The sequence below is a fragment of the Fistularia commersonii genome, chromosome 23 (assembly GCF_037954325.1).
Source record: "Fistularia commersonii isolate RoL2024-O1a breed Wild chromosome 23, RoL_Fcom_v1.0, whole genome shotgun sequence".
NCBI classification, from domain to species: Eukaryota; Metazoa; Chordata; class Actinopteri; order Syngnathiformes; family Fistulariidae; genus Fistularia; species Fistularia commersonii.
In genome coordinates, this window is record NC_141306.1 from 2,615,779 (window position 1) to 2,642,197 (window position 26,419).

Sequence of the window (26,419 nt, forward strand, 5' to 3'; positions counted from 1 at the left end):
TTTTCGATTCATTTTGTAATAAACTGCCCCGACGCATTTTGTAAATAAATTTTGCCGCATTGTGTAATAAGATATTACATATTGAGAAGATTATTACAAAATGCACTTGCAACTTTTTTATTCCCTTGGAAATGTAATAACATGGTGCATTATGTAATAACAATTCTAAAGCATAGTTTATTTGTTTGTTAATTGTATTTTATTTTACTTTAAAGTATTTGTAAAAGCTAGGCCTATTATTAGTATCACTGTATTAGCCTCGTAGCAGTACTTAGCAATTGCTATCAGTGCACTATTCAAAGGTTGCATTAACACAGAATATTCTATAAATTCCATTTTAGTACATTTCCTGGAGAATAAATAAGTTGCAAGTGCATTTTGTAATAATCTTCTCAAGATGTAATAATTTATTACATAATGCGGCAACATTTACTACAAAATGCGTTGGGGCAGTTTATTACAAAATGCAGCAGTTTATTACAAAATGCGGCTTTATTACAAAATGAAATGAAAAAATTTTTACATTTTCGACGTTTATTACAAAATGCACCGTTATCACAAAATGCAGCTCAACATACATTACAGGAAGGAGTGACTTTGGGCGGAAAGGTAGGTTTCATCATCTCATCACCGAGATCAGGAGTCGGCAACTCTTTCATCTTTACACTGCGGCTCCGAGCGGCTTGGGAAAATAAATGATAAATATTTAATTGAAGTGTATTTAATTTGTGTTAGTTCCTTTTTTTTTACTTTTAGTTCTAAGTTGGAAGATTATCGTGATCTTGAAATATTAAATAAGATAATATTTATTATTTTTCAACGCTCAAAATAAACGTCACACTCGCGGAAGCCGGTATACCCGCCGGCCGGTAAAGTCCCGATTTGCAGATGCCGTGTGCAGAAGTTCAGGAGCAGAAGTCCCATAAACCAGGTAAAATAAATATTTATGAAGATATTTTGCAAAATTTTTTTTTTTTTTTGTTTACTGACAGTGATTTTTTTTTAAATTCGGGTCAAGGCTCCGCTACACGCTCTGAAAGCTCAAAATGAGTTCATTACATAAATAAAACCTAATTTTCTCCGTAATACGTTGTGATTTTCAGAAGCAACACACGACACATTTGTTTATACAAAGTGTAAAGGTAATAAAAAGCAATATATACAGCGGTACCTTTATTTTAGACGTCAAAAAGTAATTGCGGCTCCCGGTGTTTTCTTTTCCGAGGAAACCGAGTTCCAAATGGCTCTTAAATAACCACCTGAAATGTGTTATTATTTTAGGTAAATTGTTTGATTGTGTTTTCCAAATTTGATATTCTATTTTGGTAAGAGGATTTTATTTTCTTACTTCCGTCGGAAAAAACGGTTGTATTGCGGGAGCGCTTACTAGAAAAAGTTACCTCATCCTCTACGCCAAGTTTTATTTTTCTACTTTTGATATGAACCCGTAATAGGGCACAAGCTCTTACGGTGGTTGTCGTCTTTTACGTTTTGTTTTCGATGGTTGCAAATAAAACTTTAAAACTACACCAGCAGTCAAGATCAGTGCCGCCCAAAAATTACGGGGATCATTACACCTGGTCCAGAACCTGTTCCAGAACAAGCCCGTTTTTACCTCCGAATCCGAGGCGGGGTCTTTTTACGGTTCCGTAGGCACTCGGGCAAGTGTTTGATTGGTGGAACTGGTAGAACTGGTTTATGTATATAACTATATAAAAAAACAACAAGCAAGTGCGAAGATATGATTAAAAATTCCTGATAAAATTATTTAGAATATCTGATGATTCAATTGCATTCAATTGAATGACATCTAAACTTTGGAAAAGGTTTTAAAAAAAAAAGTACATTAATAAAAGAAGAAAAAAAATTAAAAATAGTCAAGAGAGAAAATTTTAAAAAATCATCAGAGTTCCTCGAGGGGATTAATGCTCAACAACGTCCGCAGAAGGTCGGGTTGTATTTCACCGTGTCGCTCGGGGTAACGCATCCTTTTGAGAAGGTTTTCCAACACGTCCGCCAACCTCAGGTGCGGAAGAGCAAGCAAGAATAAACATAAACGATAGCGAATTTATTCATGTGGCCTCCAATGAATTATTAAGACTGATGGAGATCCATCAGCTTTCCATTAATGCATCCGGAGCAAAGTTCATGCAGCTAATGTGTCAGATATACTTACAGCTGACAAAGTGCCACACCTGCATGGTTTGATATTCATAAATAGGGAGAAAAAAAGTAATTGCTGAATTTGTAGGAACAACGTTAAACCTTTAGATGCCCTCTGGACACTCTGAAAGCTTAACACATATTCATCCGTGTTTTATGTGTTCATTCATTCATTTGTTCATTTGTTGCCTCTCCTGCTCATCCTGCACTTGGGGACACAGGGTTGTTGTTCACCCAAGATGGGTCACCAGTCAATTACCGGGTTCCATATTGAGACATACAACTTCTGACCCTCTCATTCACAGCTCATAGTGAAACATACAACTTTTGACCCTTTAATAGTGAGACATACAACTTCTGACCCTCTAATTCACACCTCATATTGAGACATACAACTTCTGACCCTCTCACTCACAACTCAGAGACATACAACTTTTGACCGTCTCATTCAAACCTGATAGTGAAACATACAACTTCTGACCCTCTCATTCACGCCTCATCATGAGACATACAACTTCTGAGCCTCTCATTCACAACTCATCGTGAAGCATTCAACTTCTAACCCTCTCATTCACACCTCATATTGAGACATACAACTTTTGACCCTTTCATTCACACCTCATAGAGACAACATACAACTTTTGACCCTTTAATAGTGAGACATACAACTTCTGACCCTCTCATTCACAACTCATCGTGAAGCATACAACTTCTGACCCTCCCATTCACACCTCAAAGAGAGACATACAACTTTTGACCCTTTCATTCACACCTCATAGTGAAACATACAACTTTTGACCCTTTAACAGTGAGACATACAACTTCTGACCCTCTAATTTACACCTCATATTGAGACATACAACTTCTGACCCTCTCACTCACAACTCAGAGACATACAACTTTTGACCCTCTCATTCAAACCTGATAGTGAAACATACAACTTCTGACCCTCTCATTCACACCTCATCATGAGACATACAACTTCTGACCTTCTCATTCACACCTCATATTGAGACATACAACTTTTGACCCTTTCATTCACACCTCATAGAGACAACATACAACTTTTGACCCTTTAATAGTGAGACATACAACTTCTGACCCTCTCATTCACAACTCATCGTGAAGCATACAACTTCTGACCCTCCCATTCACACCTCAAAGAGAGACATACAACTTTTGACCCTTTCATTCACACCTCATAGTGAAACATACAACTTTTGACCCTTTAATAGTGAGACATACAACTTCTGACCCTCTCATTCACAACTAATAGAGAGACATACAACTTCTGACCCTCTCATTCACACCTCAAGACATGCAACCACTCCCTTGTTCACAGGATATATAAAGACATACAAGCGTTCATGAAAGAAAGGCCCCATGTGGGAATCGAGCCAGGGAGCTCCTTGCTGTGAGACATAAATGCTAACTCACCACAACAAATAAGCCAGCTGGTTTAGTCTGTGTTTTATGTGGTAATCTCGGGAGTTTTGCTGGCTCCGTCTTATCACCGAGTGACACAACATGCTTACGTAATCGATTCCCAAAAACAAAACAAAAGTCAACAGTGGATTTTCAGAGCTGGACAAGGGTGAGCTGTGCCTTCCTTAAACAAAGTCATTCATCCAGATAGAATTTAAGGCAGACGGATGAGAAGCAGAGAAAACAGCAGCGCTTCTCCTGACTTCTGAGTGTTTGAGCATGCCGGTCGGTATCCAACCTTCATGATTCTTCATATTTAAGCACAAATAAATGCGCTTCAGCTCCATCAAGAAGTTCTTTTCTACCGCCATCAAAGTTAATGCTGAAAGTCAAGCCTGCCCTGTCGTATTTCTGGCATAAGTTTTAATTTGTTTCAGGGCTGAAAATGTTCTCTCGTCAATTGTGCACAGCTGCCCCACGCTGTAAAAGTTTTAAGTGTCCGACACTGCTCAGGTGTCTCGTTACTGCCTTGGTTAGGCAAGTCAAATGTACAAACCCGGTGTGGCTCCAAAACACCATGTCAATCAGTGGCAAATAACAAGCACTCCCAGCGATACAATTTGCAGTGTTCCTCGGAGCCGGTGAGCCAGGGGTACCGCTCATAGTGAGCAGACTGAAAGTGACGGACAAATCCTTTTCCTCGCTGTAACAGTCCTGCTAACTTTAGCATTGCCCGACCTTTCTTAACAATGCCCAGCTTTTCTTGAAAAGTCTGTCTTCCTTCAGCCATCGTGGGTTGACAAATTATCTATCATATAACATAACTATGGCTAGTACACTCCAATCAAAGGCTGTGTGACAAGCCGACTAATATTGCCGTACCCGAGAAGGCCTTGGTGTCGCAACACAAAATCTGATTGGTTGAAGCAACAGTTTCATCGACACTTGTGTTTTTGCCAGCGTGCCTGTGAATCTGATCCTGCAGGCCTCGAGGCAGATTTCTTTTATTTTGACCCTGCCTTGTTGTAGAGCTTGTAGAGCGCATGCTTTGCATGTCCCGTATGAGGTCCTGGGTTGCATCTCCACTGCAAGTCCACTTTTGGATAAAAGCGTTGGCCAAATGATTGAAATGTGATGCTTTAATATGAGAATGCATGTGTGGAAGCAGCCCAGCCAGGCAAAACCATTTTGAGCTACTTAAGAAGTGCATCATTTTTTAGGCCAGCAGAGTAGGCTTTGCAGGCCCTGACAATGCATGACTGCTACCACCTCCCTACTTATCTACCTACCTCCCAATTATCTACTCGTGGTCCTTCTGAAATTGCAGATCGGCCCCAGCGGATACCAACAAGATCCCGTTGTTTTCTACGAAGCGAATGCACACAAATGTCGTCCCGCTGCTCATCAGGACCGGCCTGACACCTCTGCTGCTTCACCACCCTTGAAAGGACGCACCGTTCCTCAGAGGAGGGGCTTGTCTCTTCGCCCCCGGCTCGTCCGGCTACCGGCTCAGCCGAAGAAAATGGCAGGATGTCACCGTATATTTCATGTCATTCAGATAATTGATAATTCTGCGCGACTGAAACTCCCGCTAAAGAGGTTCCTGTTCAGCTCTGGTGGCCAACTGGACCTTCTCGCGCCGAGCGTGAGTTGAGAACATGAACCAATACCCTCAAGGTAAAGTAATACCTCCCCAAACACAAACTGTTGCAAAATATGGAAAGTACAGGATGTGGAAAGGCAGACTATGATCTCGGGGTCCAATCTGTTAGACAAACAGTTTGTTTTGGCTGAGCCGCCTGTCATAGTTCGAGTCCTCCTCTTATGCTATATAAGAACAACTCCTCAGTCGCTGTTGCTACAACTTCCTCCAAGTGTCCATCATGAGGTGCCTGCTCTTCCTGCTCCTGGTTTCCTTGGTCAGCGCCAGTCCACGCTGTGATTGGGCCAGAGTCTTCAAGAATAATGGATTGGATGGCTTTGCCGGAGTCAGCCTGGCAGATTGTAAGTGGAGCTTTCTCCTCATCAAAATAGAAAACCGTAGCAATTTAATTGTGGCGCAAACCACAATAGCCGATGCAGCGTTTCCGTAACTGGAGGTAAAGTCTCTCTGTACGCAGGTTTCTCTAAATCTAGAGGAGTCTCATGTCTAGTCATTGGGTCCACGATGCAGATCTGCCGGATTGCAGGGAGAAGGGAGTGGCACGAGAAGGGTTAGGGTTTGGTAAGATCTCCACAAAGTAGCACGAACCGCAAGAGGTTCAGGATCTTCTTCCGTAAACCAGGTCAAGCGTCAAAAGCATTGTGTGGGTAGTCATACAAGGGACGGGCGGGCAGTGAAGGTCTTCCTCAAGAGGAACTCGGTAGACCCCGATCTGGCCCCGACCTCTAGGAAGGAGGGAGTTTGGATACACCGGGACTGATGTGGGGGCAGATGGGAGCCCTGCAAGGGGAAGAGGATAGAAGGACCAGGCCAGGAGCGCAGTGAGGCCACTCCCGTTTAGCCATCCAGGGAACTGAGATCAGCATCGTAGTGCAGGTGTTCTCTCTTCAACCACGCCATCCAATTATTTCCGTCTTCTCTAATTTCACTGCATCGTAAAGAAGTTCGGGGATTATATATTTGCGTCGGGAGCCGTTGACCCGCTGGGTCTGTTGTTTGCCTCTGCAGGGGTCTGTACGGTGGAAGGCGAGTCGTCCTTCGATCCAGGAGCGATCGGTAGCAACCCAACATCCTCCGACTACGGCCTCTTCCAGATCAACAGCTACTATTGGTGCGATGACGGCAAGACCTCTGGATCGCACAACATCTGCAACGTGGACTGCAATGGTCAGTAACCAACCTCCTTCTGAAGCTTTCATATTTGCGTTCCTTCTTGTCCTGGAGCCTATCCCAGCTGGCGACGTTCACCTTGGACCCGTCGTCGGTCCATCACATATAACCGTTCACTCATTCATTCACACGACTAGTTAAATCAGGGTCACCGCTGAAGCCACCACATGTTTTTGGAGGAATCCGGTGAATCCCGGAGGAAACCCGAGACCGATCGCCAAATAAGACCAAATTGGATCTTATGTAAAGCCCAGAATATAAACACAACAAATCACAGTACACTTTACCTTGTAAATTGGCCAACTTTCTTAACTAACGCCTTCAATCACCATGGTTACGAGCGCGCTGATCTTCAGCTTCAGCATACCGCTCGTATAATTCCTAAAAAGATATTACGAATACGAAACGTACACGCTACTTTGCTACGGACTTAAAACAGCAGTCGAAGTTTTGCTAGCTTCAGATGCAGATTAGCTTAACGTCTTTGTCTTTTTTTGCTTTTTGCAGTGCTGTTGACCGACATCAACGCGTCCATCGCATGCGCCAAACAAGTCGTCCGGAGCCATCAAGGCATCAGGTCCTGGTAAGACGTCGAAACGACTCACGGACGAAGCGTTAAAAAGTGTCTCTGGAGGAAACTACGAGCTTTCGCTCTCGTTTCAGGCGCGGCTGGTCAAGAGTCTGCGAGAACCGTGACCTGACGAACTACTTGGCCGATTGCAACCTGTAGGACTCCAGAAACGAGGCGCCCTCGTTTTCCGCTGCAGAAAACTTTTACTTTTGCTGTAGCTTTTTTTTTGCATGGTTCGGACTAACCACTATATCATGCAACATATTCACAATAAAAAATAAGAAACATCATTTTATCTTCTCTGTGATTTCATTAAAAGCAGGGACATCACTTTGCAATCAAGTACAGTAATACCTTGACTTAAGAGTACGTGATAAATAACAAATAACCTATAAAAGATAATAAAAGAGAATGTTAAACTGGTTTTATGAAGTGTATTTACATCGGAGATTGAGCGAGGACGCCGGCAGCGGTGAAGGAGGTTGGGGGCGTTTTTTATTTGGTGCTCTATCACTTAACTAGCCGCTAACTAACTTAGCGACGGAGTGAATGCCGCTCCTTTTAAAACCATCGAACCGCCGCCGCCGAGGTCCGACGGGAATCGTCCGCGACCCGAGTATGACCGTGAATCTCGGCGGACGCTCTTTCAAATCGCAAATCAGATCGCTTCGCTTTCTCAACGTAGCCGTGTTAGCAACGCTAACGATGACAGGACTCTGAATCTCTATGAAGGACTTTTACCGGGTTGTTAAAAGGAAGAATATAAAATCCATTTATGACTCGACGCGTCGGAAACGTGAAGCAGACGCGTCGGATTCGAACGCCGCCGAGTGTTTTAACGCCAAACGCTCCCTAAGTACCTCGGGTTATCGACAGTCCGATGCTAACGGAAATTCGTTTTGGAATATTACATTATTACGCACGATTTTGCACAGCAGAACCTTATTAAACCGCGGGATGCTAGAGCTCCACATTAAGGAGCGACATGCTTGTGGCTGTTCTGCCGGAGTGTAAGTATAGAAGGTTTATCATGGCCGGCGTCACACCTCCGGTTTTAGTCCCGGCAGATGTTTTCCGATGCCGAGCACGAACACAGCTGCTGTAACACAATGGAAACAGAAATCTGGCAATGAGGCCGGAATATAAATGTGTAGTTGCACTGATCTGAAGCTGGCATCATAGAGCCATTAGCAGATGCAAATGAGAGCGGAGCTGGCACGCTGCTTCATCTTATTCTGTCTTACACACACACACACACACACACACGTGTGCACAATAATACCACACACACGTACAGTCACGCGCTGAGAGTTTTAACATCTGGACTGAGGTCAGTTTGTGCCAAATGACAAAATACACAAAACTCAGAGGAGCGAGCTACTGAAAATTAGTGGGATAAAAACACGTGAATCTCGAATTAGCGCATGATTTGAACATGTTGCTCACGTGTAACGTAGAGAAACACGTTATGACGAGATGTTTTTTTTTTTTATTACGTGACATATTGAAAGATGTGCACTAACAAGGGGCCGTCAAGCTCCACGCATCAAACCCAATCCCAACGCATTTAGCGTTAGCATCAAAACTGCTTCCTGTCCTAGAAGATGTTTCCAAGAAAAGCCTTGTATTGCCGTCGCCAGATTGCTGACTACCAGATGTTCACGAGGAGGGCGCCCTCCTTGTCCGTCACCGACAACATCTCCAAATACGTCGTGACAAATTCGCCTCCGTTGCTAGGCGGTCCCACGCGGCGTCCCTTGACGTAGCCTCGCTCTTCCTAGCGGTGAGGAACCGGCAAGGCCAAGAGAAGGCTAAGGCTAATCTCGGGTATGTGTCAAACTCAAGGCCCGCGAGAACATCTTAAAAGGTCCGAAGTCAAACGCGTGCATCGGCCATAAACTACATTTCCCAGAATTCATGGCGATCATGTTACCCGGCGAAGTGACGGCGTCAGATCGCAGCGTATCTACATCGACGCCGTTGTCAACAAGTGGAATGTCCAGGGAGAGAAAAGTCGATGCGGATAAAGGGCGTTTTCGATAAAGATGGGAAGGCGAATACTTCTTTGTGCTTCAAGGAGAAAAAAAAAACGGTATGTCTTTCGTGTGACGAGGCAGCGTCGGTTGTCAAAGAGTACAATCTACGTCAATTTTGACACCAAACGCGGAGCTAAGTATGCTAAAGTTAGCCTTCTAGAAAAACAGCAAATTGTCCAAGAAGGTGCACCACATAGTCGAATTTTATTCATGTCATTCATCTCGCTTTGCTCCTTCGGAAACGGTTTGGTCGTCTTTACTTGGCGCAGTTCACCTGCTTGCTTCCGTACCATCGATTCATTAATGTTGAATTCTTTCACAGCTACTCTTTTAGCGCGACTAATAGCCTTGTTGAGCCGCATTTTGTAATAACAGTGCATTTTGTAATAAACGTCCAAAATGTAATAACTTTTTCATTTCATTTTGTAATAAAGCCGCATTTTGTAATAAAGCCGCATTTTGTAATAAACTGCCCCAACGTATTTTGTAATAAATTTTGCCGCATTATGTAATAAGTTATTACATATTGAGAAGATTATTGTAAAAATGCACTTGCAACTTTTTTATTTTCCAGGAAATGTAATAACATGGTGCATTATGTAATAACAATTCTAACGCATAAGTTTGTTAATTGTATTTTATTTTACTTTAAAGTATTTGTAAAAGCTAGGCCTATTATTAGTATCACTGTATTAGCCTAGTAGCAGTACTTAGCAATTACTATCAGTACACTATTCAAAGGTTGCATTAACAGAGAATATTCTATAAATTCCATGTTATTACATTTCCTAGAGAATAAAAAAGTTGCAAGTGCATTTTGTAATAATCTTCTCAAAATGTAATAACTTATTACATAATGCGGCAAACTTTATTACAAAATGCGTTGGGGCGGTTTATTACAAAATGCGGCAGTTTATTACAAAATGCGGCTTTATTACAAAATGGAATGAAAAAGTTTTTACATTTTGGACATTTATTACAAAATGCGTCTCAACAGCCTTGAGTTTAAATTCCGCTTCGTAAAAATGTCCCTTAAGAGGTGCCATTTCTGGAGGTCCTCACACACACAAATGTAAAGCACAGTGCGTACCACTATTCCAAAAAGTGTCGCAAGTGTCGCTGTTCTCTGATTGGTTAATCGTTGACACCCATCATGGAAGTTAGGAACAACATTGTTTTTCAGCACTTTATAATTAGTTTTCCAACGTTGTCTGACGTTGCAACCCGTATTCAACCGAGGACTGAATTTCTAAGTGCGAAAAATACGGCACATATGCATTTGCATCGATTCTATTCTCACATTTTTGATTTGAATGAGTTGTAAATTCATATTTTTTTAGCATGTAGGAATAGTTACATTTATTTTACATTACATTCAGTTACGTTTATAGTGTTGCTTTTTCATGAGGCCCTTTGAGGGCAACCGTAATGCTGATGTGGCCCTCGGTGAAAATGAGTCTGACACCCCTGATTTGGGGCTACATCTTTGGTCCACTCGTACCTTCAGGACCACCCTTTCAAAGATACTGTGGTCGGAGAAGACGGGTAGTTTGAGGGACGAGTCAAGGGAGCCATCTTTGTCGGACTGGAAGGGACTCGGAACCCTGCAACTCCCCCAGAAGAGGTCAGCGACCCAAACCGTGCCCGAGTCAACAAGCATACTTCTTTCGTTTTCCGCACAATTACCCGTGAGTCAGATTCCAACTCAGTTGAGCGTCCAGACTTCTTACCTTTGTTCCCCAAACAGTAAAACGGCAACCACATTCGACCAAATGGGCCGCGACGACTCGCTCATAAGCATCACGAACCCTTCGACGGCAACTGACAATGAGCTGAAAGACCAAGAACAGAAAAGTGTTGTTCTTGCGCACCCGGTAGCACTCGTCCCCAACCCTTCGATAACGACTGACGGTGTAAATATTTCCCCATGTGAGGTTTGTCACGTGTGCAAAGAGTGTCAGGCAGACGGCGAGCCAAGCAGGAGAACCCACTGTGTCGTATATTTACATTTTGCAACAACAAGAAAAATACCCTTCCTACACTGTGATGTAACTGTTTCACGACCGAGAATGTCTTGTTATGTAATGTCGATAAATAGATTATGATTCTTTTTTTACTTGCAATGGCATAAAGTGTCATTATTATGTCAAAAAATAGAAATAGTTTTAAACTTCTCACTGCATAAAAGATTGATAAATATCCAGCGAGAGCGAGAGGATAATAGGAAATCTATCCTGTCAAAACCGGTATAAGTTTTCATGATTTATTAAGCGGAACTTTTCAGTCTACGGGAGGATAACCTCAATCTAAATTGTCACAACAAGAGGAGCTTCTTGCCACGCTGTGATCCATTTTTAATATGATGAGCCGTCACGCCGAAAACACGCCATACTTTATGATATGAAACATTTTACATTTTAACACGCTGATAGTAATTACGAGTCTTTTACACCGCGGCGGTAATTTGCCGCCGTCTCCACCGAGAGCTGCAGGTGTAAGTCGGCCTCCAGAGCCCCTGGCGTCCGGTGAGCTGTTTTTCAAAGCAAGGGCAAAATTTTGAGGGGCAAGACTTGTAGTTTTGTTGCAGAAAGAAAAAACCAAATCCCCGCAGCTTCCCGAATCCTGTGGATTGACGACACCTCAGGGACCAATGACATCCCTCTGACCTACCCGTCACCCTGACATCCACCCCCTCGCTTCCAGACACTGCGGTGCCTCTGGGACCCACTTATCGGTGACCTCTGACACCTCTGAGCGGCAAGAACTGCATCCGGATTGAATACAGAGTCGGTTTAGTAGCAACAGGTAAAAGAGCATTGAAGAAGGGTTTAACGGAATACTACGATCATTAGGTATCAACAAAACAAGGCTACTTTTAACTTAGTTAACCAAGTGCATCAGGGATCGTCTCTTGTTTGCCGCAGTGCCGGAAAGGCTGACAGGAATCGCCGGGGATTACGGTGTTTGCAGATGATGCTGCGATCAGCGGGGAGAAGGTTGAGGAACATCTCGAGAGGTGGAGGTAAGCCCCGGAGAGGAGAGGGAGGAAGGTTAGCCGCAAAAAGACAGACTACGTGGGTGAAAGAGAGGGAAGGGTGAGGCTACAGGGACTGCAGATAAAGAAGGCGGGGAGTTTAAGTGTCTCGGGTAAACGGTCCGGGATGACGAGGACTCGCTTTGCTTAAGAAAACTGCAGTCCTAGATGGTTCTAAATCACGGCCACCTTTCAGAGGCGGTTACAGAAACTATTCCTGGCACAGTTTGTGGAAGGAACACCTTAATCTGACCCACAAGGAACAACAACACTTCCTTTTTTTTTCACTTTGACATCGGGTTATTTGTAAAAAAAAAAAAAAAAGGCACTGCTTTGCTGAGCATGTGGACCAAAGTCATAAACTCGTGTCCATTCTCCTTTGGACCGCGTCCAGGAAAGGCCAGAAATCCTGCTGCCTGCCAAAACTCGCAAGATTTAAGACCTGTGAACAGAGCGGTATCGTCTTTTTACAGATACGGTCTTCGTGAAAGCGACCCGGTCAAAAGGAAGGATACAAAACAGCGGCAACTTCTTCGGCGGTTTAGACCACACAAACCGCAGGCGTTGAAATGTACCCGAAGGCGAAGCACAGCTAGCTAGCATGACGGGCTGCTTCGGCCGTGCCCGGATGAACGCATGGCGAATAACTCAAAGAAATACCCAGAAAAAAAAAAAAAAAGCAGTTAAATTCATTGTCACGGACGAGATCTACGCAATAAAGCTTTATCCGGAGCGGCGTTTTCAGAGACGCGCCCTCCCAGCTGTCAGGCAGGCACGCAAACATCGCAGGCCCATTGTGGATCATGGATGTGATTTTGGTGGTGAATAAATCAAGCGAAACCGCAGTCAGACGTGTTTGTAGCTGTTTTCTGCAAGTCGGGGAATTCTGCTCATTTACTGTGTTACATAAGAGCTCCATATTAGCAGAAATATAGACACAACAACAAGTAGCATTTGCAGGATTTGTACAGTGGCGCCTTGTACAATTTCTTTAGGCTACCAAGCAAAATTTCAGTGAATTTTATACTTGAAATCCAAATTTCACGATACGAATTCGAGGGCGAGAAAATCAAAATTTAAAATTTGCATCTTCCCGATTGGCGTCGCTCTTACCTTGAAGAACGCCTTGCAGCTTCCAGCATCGTAGTTTGTACAGTAGGAACATCTCGTGTCGTATTTTGTGTAGTTTTTTTTTTTTTAAAGTCATCATGGGTTCAAACAAAGCAACCCAGAAAGACGATGCTTTCTAGGGAAATTAAACATGAAATTCCATCTTGAACCAAACGGAAACCGTGCTCTGTATGTTGTATTCATTTAAGACGCAAAAAAATAAAAAAATATGAACCCACTTCTGGAACAAATTAAATTTAGTATCTTAAGGGAACCCTACACAATCAAATACTACAGGTAGTCAAGACAACTAAAGCCGGGAAACTTCTTTTTCTTCTCCTTTGGGTTGCTCCCTCCTGGCGTCGCCACGACCATCATCTCCCTCCATCTAACCCTCACCTCTTCTCTCAGACCGACCAATTTCGCATCTTCATCCTCTCCATCCATAAATCTGCTCTATGAAAAGAATTTAATACAGTTATTAGGCAGACGCTTTTGTCCAAAGCGACTTACAGCGGAGACGCCGGGGGATCGAACCCAGGACCTCATACATGCGTTCACATGGGGTTCTTCTGGTCTTCTAGACCTCCCAGGTCTGCATCCTTGTACCCAGATCTTCACCATCCCTCCTCTGTCCAAGTTCGAACCATCTCAGTCTCCAGAATCTAACATGTGCTGCCCTCTGATGGACTCGTTCCTGATCTTCTCCGTCGTCCTCACTCCCAAAGAGAGCCTCCACATCTTCTCCGACGTGTCTCCAAACCAGAAAACATGGCTTCTCTACTGATACTCTTTTATTGCACATATATATTTATAAAATCATCTCACAGAGAAGTATGTTAGACTGGTGCAGGACATGTATGCTTGCTGTGAGATAGTGGTGAGGTGTGCTGCAGGCGTAAAAGAGAAGCTCAAGGTGGAGGTGGGACTCCATCAGGGATCAGCTGAGCCCCTTCTTGTTTGCAGTGGTGATGGACAGGCTGACAGATGAGGTGAGGTGGAACGTTGAGGCTACAAGGAGTGGAGATCAAGATGTTGGAGGAGTTCAAGTACTTAGGGTCAACAGTCCTGAGCAACAGAGTGTGGAAAAGAGGTGAAGAGACGGGTTCGAGCAGGTTGGAATGGGTGGAGAAAAGTGTCGGAGGTACGAAAAGATAGAAGACCATCATCCAGAATGAAAGGAAAGGTGGACAAGACAGCGGTGAGACCAGCGATGATGTTTGGACCTAGAAACAGTTACAATGACCAAAAGACAGGAGGCAGAGCTGGAAGTCGCAGAGATGAAGATACCGAGGTTCTCTTTGGGAGTGAGTCCATCATGTCAGATGTTTTGGAGAGAAGGTTAGAGAAGCCAGATTGAGATGGTTGGGTCATGGACAGAGGAGGGAGAGCGAAGATACTGGTAGACGGATGCCGGAATTGGAGGTCGAGAGGACGGACTCATTCCCGATTCTCTCCATCCTCCTCAGCCTCTTCTCCTCAGCGTCTCCAAACCGGACGACATCTTTTATCACCTGTGACACTTTTTTTCTCCACTCATTCCAACCTGCTTGCACACATTTCTCCACCGCTCTGGACTACAAATCCTCCACCTCCTCCATCTCCACCCCCATGTAGCCTACGTGAAACCCTTCGTCGACAACACGTGTCTGGACGGAGCGCGACCCGGATGCAAATCTTCGTTTCGATGATCTCCCAATTCATGGTTTTCAATAAACATCCAGCTCGCCTCTTTCCTGCGCCCTCCAGCGCCGGCCTTCAGTGGTGGGCGGAGGTCCACGTAGGGTTGCGCTCAAATCGTAAAAGTCCTCAAGATGTACTGCCCGGAAACAAATCACACCGTTTTAATATTTGAGAGCGACAAGCACGAGCCCTTGCAGAATTCCACAGCCGGACGTTAATAGAGCCATTTATTATTTGACAGCTGGATTCTGTATCCGAATGGAAAAGGGAAATGTTGAGGAGGCACCGGATCTCCTGGTGCGATACAGAAAATCCGCCGTCAACAAACATGAACGCATGCAGGAGATCACCGCTTTCCTCTATCCGGCTGTTGTCATGGCGACAGATGATTAACGCGACTAGGAATCGGTAATTTTTTTTTTTTTTAAATGACGCGCAAAGAACATTTATCCTTTTTCGACGGAGGGCGTTTTTTCGGCGCTCGTTTATTCCCGGCCGCGGCTCGCTAGCGTTAGCCCGGTCGAGAACAACGACGCCGCAGATGAGTTTGACCTTTGACCCCCCCCCCGACCGCAGACACACTCCAGCTTCGTCCATCAGGGTGATAAACATGGAGACGAGCAAACCGCCGAGCAATTACTTACAACCTTGAGCTAAAATTCCAGATGGTACCAAACATCTGATCCAGAGGGATCTACGCAGATCTAAAGGCTTCATCTTTTTTTAATTTATATTTCTTATCCTGCCAACTTGGATTCCGAAGCATTTCTTGTTCGGTGGCGACCCCGCGCTCCAGCACCTGATGCGCTTTTATTCTTCTATTTTTTCATTTCTTTCTTTTTTTTTTTTTTTTTGGTAAATCTCTCCTAAAACGCTGACATTTGTTCAGAAGATCTTAAAAAGCTCTGGACGATTTACTTAGGATTCAGAAATCTCTCTGCAGGACAATCAAACCTTCCCAAAACGTCGCTTCGCAGTTGAGAAACTGTTATTTTTGGCGTGGAGGCTTGAATGGGAGAAGCAAACAATGGCAACTAAAGCGAACTAAATCGAACCTTTCATTGATGGATTAAAAGATAGATGTGGGAAAGTGAATACGGAAATGGAGAAAAAAAAATCCTGCTTCCATTGCAGTGAAGAGCTCCTTTACTTGTACATATTATTGATAATGTATTGAAAAATATTGATGTGAAAATAATCGGGGGAGGGATGAACAATAAACAAATATTTTGTTTCCCACAAAGTGATCGCACAGCTATGTTAAAATTTTTTTGATTTTTTGATCAACCTCGATATATTATATATTTTTTTCTTTTTTTTTACCACTTTGTCACTTTCATTTTTATTTTCATTGTTTGAATCTGAATTTTTTTCTTAATGTGTGACAGTGTCCGTTAGTGGCACCTTAAACAAACTGTATTATTGTTATTATTATTATAAATATATATATATAGGATTGTCTCAGAAAATTAGAATATTGTGATAAAGTTCTTTATCTTCTGTAATGCAGTTAAAAAAACAAAAAGTACTTTTTCATGTTATTCTATTATTTTGAGATAGGATTTTTGAGTTTTCTTAAGATGTAAGCCATAATCAGCAATATTAAAATAATAAAAGGCTCGCAATATTTCAGTTGATTTGTAATGAATCCAGAATGTATGACGTTTTTATTTTTGTAATTGCATTACAGAAGATAAAAAACCTCATCACAATATTATAATTTTCAGAGAAAGTCCTGTACATATATACATTTTTTTCTACCACTTTGTCACTTTCATTTTTATTTTCATTGTTTTGTTTGAAATCTGTATTTTTTTCTAAATGTGTAACGGTGTCCGTTAGTGGCACATAAGGCACCTTAAACAAAATGTATCATTGTTATTATTATTATAAATATATACAGTTCTTATAATAATATATAAACTTCTTTTTATACTGTAATGCAATTAAAAAAACAAAAAATACTTTTTCATGATATTCTAATATTTTGAGATAGGATTTATTAAAATAATATAAGGCTTTTAATATTTCAGTTGATTTGTAATGAATCCAGAATGTACGACATTTTTGTTTTTCTAATTGCATTACAGAAGATAAAGAACTTCATCACAATATTCTAATTTTCAGAGACAATCCTGTATATATTTTTCCTTTTTTTTTTACCACTTTATCACTTTCATTTTTATTTTCATTGTTTTGTTTGAAATCCGTATTTTTTTCTAAATGCGTAACCGTGTCCGTTAGTGGCACATAAGGCGCCTTAAACAAAATGTATTATTGTTATTATTATCATAAATATATATCTATATACTCTCAATACACTTCTCATAATGCAAATTTAGTTTCACTTTCATTTCGCCAAGACACAACGTCCACATCGCTGGAGAATTAAGCGGCACCGACTGTCGCACCTTCTGTAATTGGTGTTATTTTTACGTATCGGTGTTATTTTCGTTACAATGTGATCTTCTGACTTCTGAGCGCAGCAGCCCTCAGCCGTCTCATCACTCAACGCCTCTGGTCTTTTATGCCGTGGCCTTTCGTGGGACGTATCTGAGAAAAATGGAGATGAAGACCGGGGGAGTTGAATTTTTAAAAAGCCTGAGAACAGAGTTCCGATCCGAGGATAATATCACACATTGGAAATATTCAGACTTGAATATATTACGTTCTACGCATAAGTACTGATGTCACTCACTGACGCTAACGCAGCAGTAAGATCATAATCCGGGATATAAATGGAATAAAATAAGAATAATTAAAAAAAAAAAAAAAAAAAAATCCGACAGTAAAAATAAAAAAAAAATACATGCTTGGGAGCCAGAATGAAGTTTCCAAAAAAAATTTAAAAATACTGAAAAAAAAAAGCCGGCGTGAAATTTGCGGCATCACGATCGACACATTTGAATCTTGCAAAAATCTAGATAAATTTAAGGAATATGGCAGATAACCGCGCAACGCCATTGGTCGAGGACATCGTAAACCGTCGTATTTCTGTTTCTGCAGCTGTTCGTGAGTTGAATTCCAACTTTTCTGCGCAGAGTTAGCTTTATTAGCCTCCTGAGAAACTCCAAAAACAGCTAGCATAAACTCCATTAGCGCTACAACCCTCAGTACAGGCTAAGCAGTATAGATGATGAAATCCTACCAATTTGTCACGTGACTGTTAACGTCGCCCACATCTTTATTGTTTGTTTATGTTTACAGTTGTTTATTGGACGGTTCGATACGACCGATAGACGGTTTCGCAGGTTCGCCCCTCGAACGACGCACTTTCCGCCAGAAAGCCTTCTTGCGTTTTCCGATGTCAACGCGTCAAAAGTTACTGAAAGTACTTGAGTCTTCCAGCAAAACATTACTGAAAAAAAAAAAACAAGGATAATAGTGTGTACCGAAGTCCCGTGTAGTGGAGAAAAAAGTTGTTTTTAAAGCTCCAAGGTTGTTTTTTTTTTCCAAGCGTGGATTTTAAATCCGTTCCCGAGCAGACGTTCAGACGTGGACGACGGCAGGTTAGCTGCGGGTTTCCAGATAAAGCCCGGGAAAACGCTCACTATCGTTTATCGTTTAACAGCGACGCCTCATTTTCCTGGTAATTTTCCCTCCAAAAACACAAACTAAATCATTGATTTCTCGCCCTGGACTTTCACATTATGACGGCGAAGACTTTTTTTTCTTTTTTTCCCACTTATTATACTTGGAAATGAACATCCACTGAGGGAGACAACACGCCCGGACAGATTTGAAGGCAATTCTAAGGCTTTTAATAAGGTGGACCAACACTGAGGACGGGATTTTCAACAGGTAAGTGTAATAACGGTCGGCTGTTCGGACTGAAGGCTTCCTTCCGCAGGGGAAACACATGCAGAGATGGGAAGGAGAGGGCGAATGGCTGTTTATCGCATGTTACAGGTGAATGAGTGGGAATGGTTGTATGTCTCCTTATGACTTGCTAATGTGAGGATGGATGTTTGTTTACCTTGATATAAATTGCTAGTAAGAGGGTGAATTCTTGTCTCTACATGACTTGGGAATGACAGGGTGAATGGATCATCTCTCTGTTACGTGTTAGATGAAAGGGTGAATTGTTGTTTATCTCTACATGACTTGCTAATGCAAGGGTGGATTATTGTCTATATGACATGCTAATGACAGGGTGAATGTTTGTTTACATGACTTGCTAATGACAGGGTGACTGTTTGTTTATGTTGACATGATTTGCTAATGTGAGGGTGAATTATTGCCTAAATGACTTGCTAATGACAGGGTGAATGTTTGTTTATGTTGACATGACTTGCTAATGACAGGTTGCATTGTTCTTTGTTGCTACGTGACTTGCTAATGACGGAGCGAATGGTTGTTTCTCTTGACATGACTTGCTGATACAAGGGTGACTGTTTGTCTATCTTGATATAAATTGCTAGTAAGAGGGTGAATTGTTGACTCTACATGACTTGCGAATGACAAGATGAATGGTTCATCTCTATGTTACATGTAAGATGAAAGGGTGAATTGTTGTTTATCTCTAAGTGACTTGCTAATTTGAGGGGGAATGTTTGTTTACGTTGACATAACTTGCTAATGCAAGGGTGAATTATTGTCTATATGACTTGCTGATGACAGGGTGAATGTTTGTTTACATGACTTGGTAATGCAAGGGTTGAATATTGTCTACATGACTTGCTAATGACAGGGTGAATGTTTGTTTACATGACTTGCTAATGCAAGGGTTGAATTATTGTCTATATGACTTGCTGATGACAGGGTGAATGTTTGTTTATGTTGGCATGACTTGCTAATGACACGGAGCATTGTTTGTCGCTACGTGACTTGCTAATGACGGGGCGAATGGTTGTTTCTCTTGACATGACTTGCTGATACAAGGGTAAATGTTTGTTTATCTTGATATAAATTGCTAATAAGAGGGTGAATTGCTGTCTCAACATGACTTACTAATGACAGAGTGAATGGTTGTATGTCTGTTACATGTGAATTGCTAATCTCTACATGACTTGCAAATGACAGGGTGATTTTTTATCTTGACATTATTTACTTATAAGAGGGTGAATTCTTGTCTCACCACGACTTGCTAATGACAGGGTAAATGTCTATTTATCTTGACATGACTTGCTGATGCGAGGGTGAATGGTTTATGTTTGTTACATGTGAATTTGAGGGTGAATATTTGTTTATCTTGACATGAATGCCTAATGCAAGGATAAATTAATGTTTCTACATGACTTGCTAATGGCAGCATGAATGTTTATCTCTACATGACTTGCTAGTGCGAAGGAGATTTGTTGTTTATTTCTACATGACTTGCTAATGACAGGGTGAATCGTTGTTTATCTTGACACGAATTGCTAATGCAAGTGCATCGATGTTTCTACATGACTTGCTAATGGCAGCACGAATGTTTGTTTATTTCTACATGACTTGCTAATGTGATGGTTAATAGTTTTATGTCTGTTACATGTGAATGACGGGTTGAATTGTTGTTAATCTCGACATGCCTTGCGAATGACAGGGTGATAGTTTATCTTGACATTATAGGCTAATAAGAGGGTGAATTCTTGTCAACTTGCTAATGACAGGATGAACGTTTATCTTGACATGTCTTGCTGAAGCGAGGGTGAATGGTTTATGTTTGTTTATGTCTGATGAAAGGGTGAATGTTGTTGCTACATGACTTGCTAATGACAGGATGAATGGTTGTACGTCTCCGATACGTGTGAATGCGAGGGTGAATATTTGTTTATCTTGACATGAATTGCTAATGCAAGGGTGAATTGGTGTTTCTACTTATCTTGATAATGACAGGATGAATTGTTATCTCCACATGACTAGCTAATGACATGGTGAATGGTTGTACGTCCCCGTACCATGTGAATGACAGGGTGAATCTACATGATTTGCTAACGCTAAGCCGAATAGCTCTTTATATATCTGTTGACGTCTCCTCTCGCCAAAATCAGCCGGGATCGGATCCAGCCACGGCACGACCCCGAATGCAGGATAAGCGGTTATGGACAATGAATGAATGAATTTGGTAAAACAGCAAGATCCAGCAAAGGCCGGTAGTTTGGAGAACAATGACGGCAGAGAGGCTTTGCCAGGAAACACGGGAGACAATTACTGAGATCTTTTCATTTTTTTTTAAATGCTCCTGAATGGAAGGGATTTGGAAACGACACTTTTTGCAACGCAGGGGAAAAAAATTAGAAGTATACGATGAGGACGCAATTCATCGACGGCGAACAGAAGCACAAATTCTAGGCGAAGCACGCGGAATTTTTTTCAACTCATGGGACAAAATCCTGAAATTGGGGATTCAGAGATGCAGACTAAGGTCTCTCGCTCCTCAGATGAACATTATCAATCCTATAAGTTTGTTAAACATCGCAGCTTTTTGAAAGACTCACGGAAGAATAAATAAAAGACAACGGCATCGACTTGGTAGTGAATATAATTATTTATTTACTCCAGTCCAATAATGTACACACATGCTCACAAGGTATAAAATTTGTCTTAAATAAGCAACTTCTCTCGTTCATATTAATAGTTTCATTCTCACTATTTCACTTAAAAACCCTGAATATTGTTTGTTTGTTTTCGTGTTTTTTTTGTTTTTTTTTTTTGTTTGTTTATTTTTTTTTTTTCCCCACACTGACACTTCCGACACCTCACACAACCACGGTTGCCAAAGAGCACGGGAAGAGTTAGTAGAGTTAGCAAAAGCCGTCCAGCAGTTTGCAACCTGACTTTGGATTTAATGATACGCTGCTCTTCGGGTATATTTCACTTTTGCATTAAAAAAAAAAAAAGAAAATGACGACGAGCGATGTTTATATTTGAAAGTTTCACACAAGATCCCGCCGATAACGTCGCTGAGAGGATTGAAGGCTTCGAGTTGGTAGACATTTTATTGCTGCTGTTCCATGTGTGTGTGTGTGTGTGTGTGTGTGCTGATCCGGAGCAGCTGCCGTCGCTGGTGATGTCCCCCCCCCCCCCCCGAACACACACTTGTGTCCGCCGCTCGCAAAAAGTCCGATGTTTCCGTAAGTCGATGCATCCCGGGGTTTCCTTCTGGGGGTTTTCGGGTTTTTGTTTTTTTTTTTGTTTTGTTTTTTGGTTTCGTTAAGATGAAGATGAGTTTAAACCTGAGGCTGGCGAGCGCAGGGATTCTAGAAAGGAAAGAAAGGACAGAAAAAAAAAAAAATGGGAGGTGAGTTTTGGCGTCCGACGGCGGCGGTTCTTCCGGGTTCTCCGGGTTCCTCACACGGTCCAAACACACGCAAGACCTTCGATGGATGGATGATTGATTGATATCGAACCTTATTGATCCCCAAGGGGAAATTCATGCATTGTATGTCTTTATCTGACGGGTGAATGAGTGAGTAAATGTGTCTCAATATGTCGTTTCAATGGGAGCGAATGCTTATTTGTATTTATATAACGTTATTGAAAGGGTGAATTGTTTCATTATATTACATTACATCGCATTTGGCAGACGCTTTTATCCAAAGCGACTTACAATAGAATACAATAGAATACCGTGATAAAGTTCTTTATCTTCTGTGACGCAATTAAAAAAAACCAAAATTACTTTTTCGTGATATTCTAATATTTTGAGATAGGATTTTTGAGTTTTCTTAAGATGTAAGTCATAATCAGCAATATTAAAACGATAAAAGGCTTGCGATATTTTAGTTGATTTGTAATGAATCCGAAATGTATGACATTTTTGTTTTTTTTTGGAATCGCATTACAGAAGATAAAGAACTTTATCATGATATTCTAATTTTCTGAGACAGTCCTGTACGTCTCCATGTGCATGTGAATGTTTGTACATCTTTTTTTTTACTTTTTAATTCCTCTCCATTCAGCCGCCGGCAACCATAAAAACCTATCTTTAACCTAAAAAAAAAACAAAAAACTGTGCAATATTTCATTTCATTATGCAATATTCAGAACTGTGCAATATTTCATTTCATAACAGCTACACTACAATTTTTCCTTTTATCATAATATTGTGCACTCCTTACCTCACTTATAGTTTTATCACTTGTTTACTAAGACACTTTATAGTTTCACTGAGACACTTTATAGTTTATTTTTACTTCTAATTCTGCCTTTTTCTTTTAATTATTTATTACTGTTATATTTTCTGTAACTGGCACAACAGTTTCCTTCGGGATTAATAAAGTTGTTCTTATCTTATCTTATCTTGTCTCCATGTGACGTTGATCAGAAGGTGAATGCAGATATGACTATATAATATCTGTATTAGTGAAAGTTTGTATGAACGGTTGCGCGTCTGTGTGAATGAGTGAATATTTGTACGTCTCTTTATGTCATGTTAATGTTTATCTCGATATGTGGCGAATGAGAGGATGACTATATAACGTGATGAGATGGTGAACGGTTGTACGTCTCTAGATCAGGTTTGAGCGACAGATTGAGTGGCTGTTCCGATAATGAACGAATGAATAATCCGAGCTTGTTTTTCATTCATTAGGTTTGTTAATCTGCTGCGTTGTTTTGGACCGAAGGGGGAACCCGGCCAGATGCGGGGCTGCATGCAACTCCACACAGAAACGCCACCATCGACCGCTGGAATTAAACCAGGAACCTTCTTGCTGCAGGGTAAACAGTCGTGATTTCGATTCAGTTTTACTTTTTGTTCGTTCATATGAATCAGCTTCTATGCAATTTGCATGTGTATAGAGCGACCTGGCGGCTTGGAAGCTTCCCGTCACGGCGAAAAGGCTCCTGGTTCTTTACATTTTCAAACATAAAATATAAATTCCACAGGTTTGATCGGAAGAGAGATCGTGAATCGTGCACAGGTGGTTCTGAGAAGATGGTGACATTCAGCGCCCAGTTCGGTCCTCATAAAGAAAAGCCGTTCCGGGCGCGCCTTCTTGCTAAAAGCATCTTTAATATACCATCATAAAAACAAGTTGTTCCATTAACAAGCCCTGATTTGCACAAGTGAATCCCTCCCAAGGAGCAATGAAGTGTTTGATTATTTCATCGCACTCAAAAACTGATTTTTTTCCCCCCAAAATAAAAAAAAAAACTTCAGGCAGGGGTGTTTTCGGGTAAGAAACTTCTCCTCCCGGCACGATGGGAGTGGATAATGACTGAATTTCCATTTTTTTAGGGGGAGGTTTGGGGTTGGGAATGCAAGGAATGTCCCCACAGCTGAGCAAAGATCAACTTGGTGTGTATGTGAGTGTGTGTGTGTGTGTGTGTGTGTGTGTGTGTGTGCGCGCATGAGCTAACGAGCACTCAGATCTCCTCCTCGCAGATGAAACGTGGCTTCCAGCAAAAAAACCTCTCGTCTGAACTCCGTCTCTTCCTGGTTCTCCAGTTAAACCCCAAAGTGACTTGTTAAGGTTTTCTTTAAAATAAATAAATAACTAAATAAATAAAAATACATCCGCACGCACCGTCACTGACAGCGTGCTGCTTTGGGTAAAACCATAAATATCACTTTCAGCAACAACAGTAAAAACAACAACGAAAACGAAAAGATGGATCCGTTCTAAAAGCCTCCATGCTAATCGTTAGCCTTTCCATTAACCCTTTGGCTCCGCCCCTTCCTTCCTGCAGCATTAGCGGGAGGGGGGTGTAATTAGCTCGTCTGAAAGCATTTTAATTACAAATAAGGCGTGTGCATGAAGCAGCCGAGCAGCCCTCAAGCCCCGAAACCCCAACCCCACCCAAAAAAAAAAATAAATAAATCAGCATATTATGAGATAAAGAATAAAAATGGGAGTTTTCCCTTTTAGCGCTCTGAATGTTTCAGGATTTCAAATCAAGACCCTGATTAAATCCTCCCTCGTTCCGTTTTGTTGTGATTATTTTTCGCAACAGGACGATTGTTTCAATCGGTATGAATCGGTGAGACAATGTTTTTATTGTTAGTTTATAACCAGGGAGTCGATGCTAAGATACCGGCGAGGTCGTTTTGTCCCACGGCTGACTCTAGTTTTGGTTTTCGGAAAGAAAACTTCTAATAGCTTAGCTCTGAGAACCAGTTCCTGGAATGGGATTAACCTTTTTCACATTCCCACAGGCGGCTGAGGGAACACGGTAGGAGCCGGTGCGATGCTAGCAACTGCTACAAGCGCCGCACTTGAAAACAAACCACCGAAGACGACGATAACGACAACACGGACAGCACGGAGTTAGCATTTAGCTAACGCCGCACTTATTTTGGCCGTAATATTGACGTTCCTCTGAGAGTCCTGGAAACCCCGGAGAAGACCAGAAGAGCTTGAACCTCCCGGTCGGTTCATTTCTCGCACCTCCTGTTCATTTTGTTGCTGGAAAACAGTTTGTTTTGTTTGTTTTTAAAAATATTGCCACGCAATCTGCAAGAAGTATCTGGTAACAGCTGTGACTTGTGAACTCAACCAATCACCAAGCATCTTTTAGGAACTGAGATGGTTCTAGGAACTGAGGTCCACCATCCCCGGTCCCTTAACCGATCCTAGAAACTGCAAAAAGTTCCCACTCGCGATAAGATGCCCAAACCAGACGCATGTAGCTTTAGATTTACTCTCAACTATTTTTTTTTTTTTTTTTTGCACGCGCGCTCATCGGACTGTGAAAAACCTGGCGCGCATCAAACCAAAATAAAATTTTTACACGACAGTTTTACGACGACTACTCCCATTTTACGCTTTTGGCTCAACGCCGCGGAGGCGCCTCTCAATCTGCTCGGCAAAGAGCCGGGAAAATACGACGTCTCCCGGCGGGCTGTTTTGAAGGTACGACGTAAAAAGCGCGTAAACGGCGGGGGGGGGGTGGAAGGACGAACGTCCACAAGCTACTTGTATCCTCCGCCTGTTGTCCGCCTCCTTATCGTCGATGAATCCCCATCGATCGAATGTAAGCGTCGGACAGAAATGTTATTTCCCGATATAAACATTACAAATCTAAGAAAATGCCCGTCTTCGACTTCGGCTTGACCTTTGTCTGAATATCTTAGCGTTTTCTTTCCGCCGTCTTTCCGATTTAAATCCCTCAATGCATTTTTAACGACCCCCTCCTTCCCTTCCCGAGCGCATTTGAATCCTTCATTGCGTCCGTTTTAAAAAAAAAATAAAAAAAAAGATCCCTCCTCATTTCAATTCTAAATCCTTCCCATCAAAACTTGGAATCCCGTCGTTCCGAAACCTTTGTTTCGACTTCAAATCTCCCCGTTTCGCACCTCTTGTCTCATTTCCCCTGAATACTTCTTTGTATTTGAAATAAATCTATCCAATATGCGCCGTTTCTGACACCCGATACATGTAAATATTGAATTTAAATACTTTTATTATTTTTTTCCAGTATACATCACACGGGCCGCCGTCGTCCCCGTCCTCCTATTCAGAATGTCTCTTTTTGATTTTTGTTTAATATATATTTGCGCCGCTTCAGTCGGTATTTTCCACCCTCGCGCGTCGATAGCGGTTTCGCTTCTCCGTCTGAAATTTTGCAACTCTTCGCCGCGCCGATTTGCATATCCCCGTCATTCATTAGGAGGCCCAGATGTTGCTAAATCCGCCCGG

At 41.9% G+C, this 26,419-nt stretch overlaps 2 protein-coding genes across 3 annotated transcripts in view; one reads left to right on the top strand and one right to left on the bottom strand.

Moving 5' to 3' along the window:
• mbd2 (methyl-CpG binding domain protein 2) overlaps positions 1-26,419 on the bottom strand; it is a 95,845-nt gene that overhangs the window by 34,977 nt on the left and 34,449 nt on the right. Inside the window, exon 7 of one of the 2 annotated variants that reach the window (XM_086170168.1) lies at positions 21,470-22,036. The exons of the other annotated variant lie outside the window; for it this stretch is intronic. The gene's annotated coding sequence lies outside the window, so the exon portion shown is untranslated. Of the gene's footprint in view, positions 1-21,469; positions 22,037-26,419 lie in introns of those variants that run through there. 2 annotated transcript variants of the gene reach the window in all.
• Positions 5,433-7,282, top strand: LOC147220617 (lysozyme C-1-like). Its single transcript, XM_086170226.1, has 4 exons — positions 5,433-5,592; positions 6,260-6,418; positions 6,929-7,004; positions 7,085-7,282. Exons 1-4 carry the CDS (start codon positions 5,472-5,474, stop codon positions 7,149-7,151), a joined length of 423 nt encoding a protein of 140 aa, XP_086026352.1. The 5' UTR covers positions 5,433-5,471; the 3' UTR covers positions 7,152-7,282.